The sequence below is a fragment of the Psammomys obesus genome, unplaced genomic scaffold (assembly GCF_907164565.1).
Source record: "Psammomys obesus unplaced genomic scaffold, mPsaObe1.curated_primary_1811, whole genome shotgun sequence".
Lineage (NCBI taxonomy): Eukaryota > Metazoa > Chordata > Mammalia > Rodentia > Muridae > Psammomys > Psammomys obesus.
The window spans coordinates 21681508-21692147 of NW_026596079.1; the positions used below are offsets into that span (position 1 = coordinate 21681508).

At 42.7% G+C, this 10640-nt stretch overlaps 1 protein-coding gene across 1 annotated transcript in view; it reads right to left on the bottom strand.

The window, feature by feature from the left end:
* Positions 1 to 10640, bottom strand: part of Deptor (DEP domain containing MTOR interacting protein) — a 145000-nt gene that overhangs the window by 62075 nt on the left and 72285 nt on the right. The window contains exon 4 of the mRNA XM_055626391.1: positions 7771 to 7949. Coding sequence (XP_055482366.1) covers positions 7771 to 7949 — 179 coding nt within the window. The remainder of the gene's footprint in view (positions 1 to 7770; positions 7950 to 10640) is intronic.

Here is a 10640-nt window from a genome sequence, read left to right on the forward strand (position 1 = left end):
CACACACACACACACACACACACACACACACACACACACACACACACTTTCAATGTCTTTGGCCTGCCTTTAGTGAGAAAACAGGAACAGTTCAATGATGAGACAGAATAAAAGAAAAGGAAAAATAAAGTGACATGGGATGGGAAAGGACCCCTGACACATGTGTGTGTGCCTACACACAAGTACGAAAAGGCCCCTGATGTCTGAGGACTAAGAGAATTTAACAAGCAGAATCATGGCCCATGTTTACAATCAAACTATGTCTTGGCTTTCTTTTGATTTATGTATAATAAGAGTTCTTTGAACTAATTTTTAAAATTTATGTTCATCTTTTCAGCCTATAAACCTATACAATAGACCTCAAAAAAAAAAAAAAAAAAAAAACCACCTGAAAAATCTTATTTATGAAAGAGAGAAATTTTGGATAAAGATAGGATCAGCACGTTTAATCTTTAAAGCTTTTAAGCAATTTATATTGCTTCAAAAACCACTAAAACCACACACAGTGCCAGAGTTTAGTTTTTACATTTCCTCCTTCGTATTGACGTGTGTGTGTGTGTGTGTTCACTTGCACACACATTCATACAGATGCCAGAGGACAATCTGAGGGAGTCTGTCCTCTTCATGGTATCAAATGCAGGTAGTCAGGGTTCCTTACTTCTCTGGGCCATCTCCATGTATACAAGAGGCATACGTGTTATTCACCTTTGCTGGCTTCGCACTATTCATAGTGAAGGATGACATTGAACTTCCTGCTTTTCCGCCATTCCTTATTTTTTACAATTTACTTATTTTGGTCCAGTTGTTTGCAGCCTTACACTGACCTCCATCAATGACCTTGACTGCTGGAATGATGCCAACCATCTCTATCTGAACCTGGCATCTTCCTTGGCTCTCAAGCAAACATCTCATACACCATCTTCCTCTAAGATGGTGTAATCATAGCTACCCTAGAGGAGAAGGGAGGATTGGAAAGATATATATGTGAAACTGCTCTTCTGTGTATTTCAAGGTTTTAATATAAAGACAGAGTTAAAAGAAAAAGCCAGAAGGCTTTATAAAGTGTTGCTATTGCTGAAGTGCTCTGGCCAAGGCAGAAAAGGAGGAAATGATATGTGTGGAGACAGCAGCAGGAGCCTGATTATCCAGGGTCAGCTGCTGCAGCTGTGAGTGATTTACCCTTGTGATTATCTGGCTTCCATCTCTCTCCACTTACAGCTGAGATAACCAGTTGACAGCTAAGGCAGCTGGGGAAATATTTAGTATCAGGAAAGTCTGTCCACTCTGCTTGCAAAAGTTGCACAAACCTCCAAGGTTGTTACCTCCAAGGTTGTCCATGTTTTTAAAAAGGTATATTTTTATGGGCTAGCAATTCTTTTTTTAAGTAAGTTGCAGCATCTGCCAGACCATGTGAGCCGTTGCAATACAGTCAACACGGTTCAGATTTTATGAGCTAACAATTTTTTTTTCTTAGTCTAGTGGGGCTAACAATTAGCATCTGGTCCTCTTCAGTGGCTAAGAGGTAGTTCCTAAAACTTCACTGCCCTGATTTGAACCTACTACTTTTTAGTTCTCATCTTTAGTAAGTTACTTAACCATCTTAAAATGATCAGGGAGATGGCAGACTGAATAAAGGCACTTTCATGAAAATCTGATGACCCGATTTCAATGTCTAGAACTGATGTAAACATGGAAGGAGAAAACTGGACTCCTCTGACTTCATTCCCTCATTAATACACACACAAACACAGTAAGAGTCCATGCTGGCCGAATGGAGGCATGATAGCCAGCAGCAGTCAGGGGCTGGAAGCTGACAGTTCACTTCTTCAAATGCAAGCTGAAGCAGAAAGCGCTAACTGGAAGTACTGACCTATTTCTCCCTGCAAGGACACATGCACTACCTAAAACCCAAAGGGTGCCATTAACTCGAAGCCGGGTGTTTTAAACAGTGCAGCCTATGGAGGACATTTCCCCATTCAAACCGGCGCAGCTTATACTGCCCAACTTAAGAGTTATTGAGTAAAGTGAAAATGGAAAGGGCTAGTTGCTACCACAGGGGCAGAAAGACTCACTAAAATTTTTTTTTAATTTTATTTTTCTTTTTAGTTATATTTTGTTAACTCTGTGCTCACTAAAATTTATAGGTGTCCAGATCACAAAAACAAAACAAAACAAAACAAAAAACCTGGTATTTGAGGCCATCAGGGCTGAGTATTGTGCTGAGGGCTTTCCCTAAGTGCTGTTAGTCAATTCTCACTATCAGGTGATTCAGGAAAGAGCAATCCACAGCCCTAATTGCAGCGACTGGTTCTGTGGCTGTGCCATGTGGCCAGCTTTAGGAAAGCTGGCTTCTGGAAGGCTTCCTAAGGCACGGAGTGATGAGGCTACTCTGCCTACTTGCAACTCTAAGGTGCACTATATCCACAGGTAGTGTGATTTAAGAAGAACACCTGCTTTCTTTCCAAGAAGTCTGGAATGCTACCAGTCATGGCTGGTGGAGCATGCAGTATGCCAAAAGAAATGGTTGACAGTAAAGCACCCAGGCTTGAGTCTCCATAGGGGTTCTTTGAGCAGAGGCTTCGAATATATGTCACTGCCCTGCACAGGAGGCAGGAGCTGGTGCTGTGAGAGCATATGGAAAGCCTGTGCCTCTGGTTCTCCAGATCACAAGAGCTCCTGCTGATCCTGCAGTGTGTATTCTTGCACTGTAAGCTACCTAAGGCATTAGTACAATTATATGATTAACCCTTTTAGTGCAACCCTGTTCATGTAGGTACTCAGAGGCTTGCTGGTCAGGAGCACTCAGAAAGAAAATGAGATGCTAACTTCATAAAGTAACAGATCTGTAGGTGGGAAAGTTAAAGATGGTGACTGAGTAGACAGAACTAGGTTCAAAAGCCAGGCTGTATATTTTCCACGATGGGGCTCATTCTCTTACTCCAGAGCTAAGCCAACTGCACACAGACTGCCTCCTCCTCTTCTTTCTTTACGGGTTTCTCTGTGTAGCCCTGGCTGCCCTGGATTTGCTTTGTGCACCAAGCTGGCCTTGAACTCACAGAGATCCGCCTGCCTCTGCCTCCCAGAGTGCTGCAGTTACAGGCGTGTGCCACCGTGCCCAGTTCTGTTCATTTGATTTTATGTACGAATGTTTTGCCTGTGTGTATGTTTGTGCACCACTTCTGTGCTTGGTGACCACGGAGGTGAGAAAAAGACATTGAATCCCCTGGAACTGGAGTTATGGATGGCTGTGAACCACCACATGAGTATTGGGAACTGAACCCAGGTCCTTTACAAGAGTCTCAACTACTCACCACTGAGTCATTCCTCCAGCATCTCTTCATCTTGAGTAAGGATCTTATCTATCTCAGGCTGGCCTCAAAAATCACTGTGTATCCAAGGATGTGTTTGAACTTTTGACTCTTCTGCTTCTACCTCCTAAGTGTTTAGAGGATAGGCATGTGCCACCATGCCTAGTTTGGTGGTGTTGACCATCAGTCTTAAGTTGTCAGTCATCCCAGGCAAGTATTCTACTGAGCTGTATTCAAAGCTCAAGTCAGCTCCTATTTTAGGCATGGCATATGTGGTTTTGAGACCGGGTCTCACTCCGTAGGCCAAGCTGGTATGAAACCTACTACACAGGTCCAGTTGTCCTCCGACCTACCACCTTCCTGCTGCAGTCTGCATTTCCTCCCCCGAGCTGCTTTTTCAGACAAGTGCTAAGCCTCCACGGGTTTAATAAAATTACACACACACACACACACACACACACACACACACACACACACACACACGAGACCGGGTCTATAACTCAGTGGTAGAGCACTTACCTAGTGTGTGTGGTGCCTTTAGTTAAAAAAGAAAAAATGAACTAGGAAATATGAACACATATTTTTCACATATTCACATATTTTCAACATACACGTTTGTATAAGTATGTACATATGGCTGCACAGACACATGCCTGTCATGTCCATAAATATGAATGCCAGCTAATTACTCACCTAGCAAGTCCTGCCTTGATAAGAGCACCGTTTGCTATTCATGGGCAGAGTTAAGTATTTCCTAAGAGGCCCTGATGATCACCCTGTCTAGTTTCAACCTAGGGAAGCACGTTCATTCAGAAACCTTCCTTGTAGTCAAAGCCTAAGGGCTAACTTGCTTTAATGTTTAACCTCTGAATTAATTACTGGCTACACAATTCAGAATGTCACTGAGGACACTAACTATGGTGACTGTATTTTTCCTAATTCTCAGAGATCTAGCGGTGGCATCTGTGTTGGAAAGTGAGCTTGAAATTCTAGACTCTTCATTTGGAATCCATAGTCCTTCTACAATCAGGGGGGAGCCCACTCCTGTACCCAGATTCTCCATTAATAATACCTTGATTTTACCCTCAATGCCTCACCTTTATGGCATAGAGGTTGCAGCATTATAAGACCACACCGTAACTGAAGTATAATTACTCATTCCTTGGAAGTCATTTGGAAACAATTCATGGGATCTAGTATCTTCCCTAAGGCACAGAAAGAGTCAGCAGACTATAGTAGAAGAAAATGGTTTTCTCATAGAACTTGGTATCATCTGGCTTTTTCTTTCTGGAGCAAAATGATGCTAGACTCAACCCCCAAAAAGTCTTTGCTTACTAGGGAAATGACAGTCACTCTAACCAACTCCAAGTTCATGCTTACTAATAGTAATATATACCCCCTTGGCTACTTCTGCCTGAAAGGCTTCTAACAAGCTGTCTAATTTATTGATATCTTTGTTTTTTCGTCCATTAACTGGAGATAATTAAGAATACCTGCCTTTTAGTCACCAATACTGTACTGTACTCTTACAGTTTTGTAAAGATGACAGATCTCATATCAAATGTAGTAAAAACTTAAAGAATAGCTACTTTACTGGCTTTAAGAGGTATGGCGAAATTACTAAGAATAAAGTTATCAGGGGCTGGGGAGATGGCTCAGTGGTTAATATCATTCATTGTTCTTGCAGAGGACTCAGGTTCAATTCCCAGATGCAAAACCACCCAGTTCCAGAGGATACAGTGTCCTCTGTTGGCTTCTGTGGGTAACAGGCTTGCATGTGGTGCATATCCATACATTCAGGCAAAGCACTCTTACACACAAAATATCCTCTACCATTTATGAATTGCTTCTATATCCATCTTACAGTCTGTAGTCACATGACTATCCGCTGCATAAGGCCAGGGAACACTCATGCCACGCTCTATCTACAATTCCCATCTTCTTTGAACTTAGTTCAGCCCTAGACATGTAAGCTCATCAACAGTCAGATGTGAGTTTGACATGGTAGTAGTGGGCGGAAGGGAATGCCCTAGAACACACTGAAAGCCAAAGGAGCCGGTGCCTCCACATTCGTGGCTCTCCAAATGCAGCATACAATAACAAATAATTTTTAGGTTGCAACACATGACCATATCTAACTATAGATACATATACTATATGAATATCAGTATTTACATTACTTATATATAAACTAAAACATGTGCAAAGTAACACTTACTTTACTACATAATTGTGCCATGTTATTTTCTATTGTAGTTGGCCTTAGTACCTCTCATGTTTGGATGCTGAACTTGACATGTAGCCAAGGATGACCTTAAACTCCTTATCTTCCAACCTTTACCTCCCAATGTTGAGATTACGGGCATATGCCATCATGCTCAGCACCTTATGTGCATTCTAACTTCATGGGGATCTTGAGGTCTAGGAGAACATGGATAGGGCAGGAGTTTCTGAACTTCCATCATGCTCCCAGGTAACACTGAAGGTCCATAGAGGGCACAGTGAAGGGTAAAAACGCCCATTTGTATTAGAAAAATGACTTTCTAAAACTACGTCACAGGGTCAGTGAGATGGTCCACCCAGTAAAGGTGCTTGTTGCCAAGGCTGGCAACCTGAGTTCGGTTCCTGGGAACCACATGGTGGAAGAAAAGAACAGACTCTGCCAAGCTCTATTCTGATGTCTACATGCGTCATGGTGGGCGTGCACAGACGCTAAATGTAGTAATTATAATTGTTCCATGGCCCACTAGCGGGTTGCATTCCAGAGTCAGGAGAGCATTGCTCTAAATTTCTAAAGTCTCTTTCATCTCTCTAATTGTACTGTCATATTCTTGTGACAGAAATTCTCAGCTTGGAAGGTAGGGGGGCTAGGGGAAGGAGCTCACAGACTCTAATCATGTCTCTTATATGGACTCAGGCTAAAATGAACATATGTGTCCAACCTTTTCCTCTTTTCCCCAGGCCCACACCTCGCAGGGAAATTAACTGAGTGGCTGTTACTAAGAGCAGGCCCATCCAACAACAGCTCTGTGTCTACTGTACATTCGCCCAGGGAGGTCATCCTCCCGTCCCAGACAAAAGAAAGTCACTGGCTGACCTTGGGGGAGCTGGGATCCCCGAGGCCATGTCTGCAAGGTGTGTCTAGTGCAGCCTGACTCCTCTCCCACTCCGTTAGCCTTCTCCTACACCAAAAGGGCCAAATGTGGAGCCAGCAGATCCCTGAGGAAATGATGCCGTGTGACCCCCACAGCTGTGGCTCCTTTTACTCTCTCAGCTCACTCCCATCAGAGGCAGCCAAGCTGTGATGTCATGTAAATTCTCGGGCAGCCTGATGAAGAGGTCCACATAGGCATGGGCAGAAGCCTTTTGTCAAGAGTGACGGTCAACGTGTTCAGGGACAAGTGAGCCACTGGGGGGATGAATCTTCAGTCCTGTAGCCCTAGCTTACAGTATGGCTACAGCTTCAGGTGAGACGCCAATGAGAACCACCCAGTCTTACCCCAACTCCTGATCCACTGAAACTGTGTGAGGCATCATTTCACATTCATAACATTTACTGTTGTTGGCTTAGGTCATAAAGTTTTGGTATTTTATCCATCAAGCTTTAAAGTTATTTGTTAATGAAAATTCTTAACTAAAGGTTATATTGTATCATTACAATTTATCCCATAAGGAAAAAATTTTTTCTCTAACGCCCACTGGTATTATCTCTTCACCAAGACAGCTTGTATTATGGTTCTCATTCTTCTGTCTCAAGAAATACTTACCTAAGGCCATAGATCTGACAAACAAAATTGTTATTATTTTTATGAATTATTTTAATGTTTGTTTTTGAGAGAGGGTTTCATAATGCTCAGGCTGGCTTTGAACTTGCTACATAGTGAAGAATGACCTTGAACTTCCAATCCTCCTGACTTCACATTCAGAGTGACTATATGACTTGTGAGGGACAGTTGTATAGGGCACTGTGAAAGGATACCATACCTACGCAGAGCTTTTGATAGCTCTATAAGAATCTGCCTTTCTGGGCTGGAGTGATAGCTCAGCAGCTAAGAGCACATTCTGCTCTTTCAGAGGACCCAGGTTCAACTCCCTGTATCCATATGGCAATTCACAGCCCCATCTGTAACTCCAGTCCTGGGAGATCTGACACCCTCATCTGGCCTTTGTGGACACCAGATACATATGCAGGTCAAATAGCCACAGACATAAAATTAAAAATAAAGAAGACTTTGCCTTTCCTCTTTGGTGTCTGCCAAAACATCTGCAAAACTGATCTCAAACCAACGGCCAAGGCAAAAACCACAAAGAGTTGAGCTTAATTCTCTACACAGAGGCAAGTCACACTGTCCAGAGGTACAGCTACTAATGGACCCAGCAATGGGGTCTAAGTATGTGTTGCTACAAACCACAGGTTCTGAGATTGCTCGTCACTGGAGCAAACACTGACTGATACACTCACCATGCTGTATAATGCCATGCTCCATAAGCCGATGACAAAGTTGCTCCCCTTCTTTCCTTGTTGTGGCTTCACCTTCCTGAACCAACCAGTCCAGGAATTCAGATGCCATGAAGGTTCGCTCGTACTTCACCCCTTCCTCTTCCCTAGGCTGGAGGAGTGTAGTTTCAGGGCTCATCAGTCTGGGAAGCAAAAAACAAAAAAATAAAACAGGAAAGGAAAAGTAGAGCGAATATAAACAAAAGGGAAATAGCTCATTTGAAACCCAACACCATGGGCTTCTGAGAAGTATCACAGAAGAACTGTCAGACAGACAGATGTAGCTGTCATATGCTGCCACAAATGTTAATTCCAAGGGAGGATCTGTGTTAGGAGTGAAGACGACGCCTTTTCTCCAAGTGATTACACAAGAACTGGAAACACAAACAACATTCCTACCATTCATATGCTGCATTCACGTCAGCCACCTTGAAGGAAGCGGCAGCACTCGGGGGCCTGATTCATTGGTATGGCGCATACCCTGGGCCCAGTTCCTAGCACCATCTACATACCTCCACAGGAATAAAGAAAAAAAAGATGAAAGAAACTAAACAGAGTAGTTTTTCAGGATTTTTATAATGCACTGGCCTTTCTTAATTGGCTCGGCATGTTTTTTTTTTTTTTTTAATTCTATTACCTAGACTACGGAATGACTGTATGTGTCCGCACTCCCAATTTACACATTCACTCTAAGAGTGATGGCACCTGCAGATGGGGACTTTGGGCATAATTAGCTTTTGAGACTGAAGCCCTTATGTGATTAGAAGAGACATGAAAGAAAGCCAGTGAGATGTCTCAGAAGGTAAAGTTCTTGACTCCCAGAACTTATGCAAAGGAGAGAACAGCACAATTGTTCTCTGACCAACAGCACAACAGCACAATTGTTCACTGTGATATGCACATGCCTAGACTCACATACACACACACACACACACACACACACACACACACATACACCAATGAATAAGTAATAAACATTTTAAATTTTTGAAAGGAAGACACACAAGAAGATCTTGCTTCTTCCCTCTCTGCTGTCTCCAAGTGAGGATTTAGCAAAAACACAGGCATCTATGTGCAAAGAAGAAGCAAGCCCTTATTGAACTGACCGGCACCTTGATCTTGACTGCACAAACAAGTGTTTCTTTTGTTTAAGCCACCCACTTTGTGGTACTTCTGTGACAGCAGCTTGAGCTGACTATTACTGTGTAAGTGATCCCTCTAAAATCTTCACATCTCCTCACAGCTTGCTCCTACACTTACCTTCGCCAGCAGACCTTCCTTCTTTCCCTTCCTCCTTCCCTCTTTTCTTCCTTTTCTTCCTCCTCCTCCCTTCCTCCCTTTCTCTCCCCTCCTCCCTCTCTTTCTTTGAGTTCTTTGAGACAGAGTTTTCTATGCAGTCCTGTCCTTGAATTTGCTGTAACCAGGGAAGCCTCTAGCTTGCAGATGGATTCTGGGATGACAGTCACATGTCAATATGCCTTCCCTAAATATCCTAATTCTTCCACATTCTACTTCATATCCTTTATTTGACCTAGTTTATGTCAAAAAAGATCTGGCTGGAGCCAGAAAGCACCTTCCTATGGATCTATAGATGATACCAGGAGACATATGTCAGTTTTCCTTTACTTTGACATCAATTATCATTAGTGGCTACTGACTACTACCCTCACCTAAAGGGATATCACATGCTACTGTTTTCCTTTTGTTCCTCCATGAATATATCTTTCTTAGCATTTTGAGACTTTTCTTAGGAAAATATTTAGAAAGGTCTTTTTATCCCAGACAGAGCAACAATAACAACAGAAGAAACCATTCCCCTGAATCTGTCTGGTGAACCCTTGAGTTTACTGAGATTACTTACAGAGACAATACCTAATACGAGCTATGAATGATGGAGTGGTCCAGGGGTAGACAATTATCCCCCGAGCATACGCTGCGTACATTTCTCTACTTCAAGGAAGAAGGCTGAGGGTGGAGACTGTTTACCCAGAGTGGAGCCAGGTCAACAGTGCATCGTGGCTATGGATCCTACATTGACACAGCAGGAAACGGTCAGACCCCACCCTTGATTAGCCCTCTGCTAGGCAGGACCTGGCCCCTCAGAGACAGGAATATATGCAGCAGCTCAGCAGCAGTGACCCAAAACAAAGAAATAAAGATGGAACATGAAGAATGTAGACTACAGAGGGGTACATATAGAGTAGTGCCTTCTACCCACATCTCTGTACCCAACACATTTCTCGAGTGGCACCTATAATCCTAGTATTTGGGAAGCTGAGACAGAAGGATCTCCATAAGTCTGAGGCCATCCTAGGCAATATAATGAATTCCAGATCAGCCAAAACTGTAATAAGAATTTGTAAAAATCATCAGCAACAACAAAACCTGAACACATGGTTTTCTAGCTAAATATGGCCCTGTATTAGTGGGGGATTCCATTATCTGGTCCTCCAAATCCTGGCTGAGATGCCTCTGTCACCCAGCTGTTAGATGAGCTATACATTTCAGTTCCTAAATCTCTATCATTTATGCCTAGGCCCGCCCACCATTGGCAATGCCACCACTTTAGGTTAAAATAGCCATGTTTTAAACTTAGCCAACAACAGCATTTTCTTGGATGAATTATGTCATTCATTCCACTACAGTTCACAACCCAACCTCAAGCACCTACATTTTGATGGCCATTAAATAACCCACAAATTCATACTAACTTAGGGAGGTAGCACCTACCCTACTTCCTTTCCTGATGTATGGATTATCAATCTTTGGTATAAATGAATAGATAGATAGATAGATAGATAGATAGATAGATAGATAGATAGATAGATAGATAG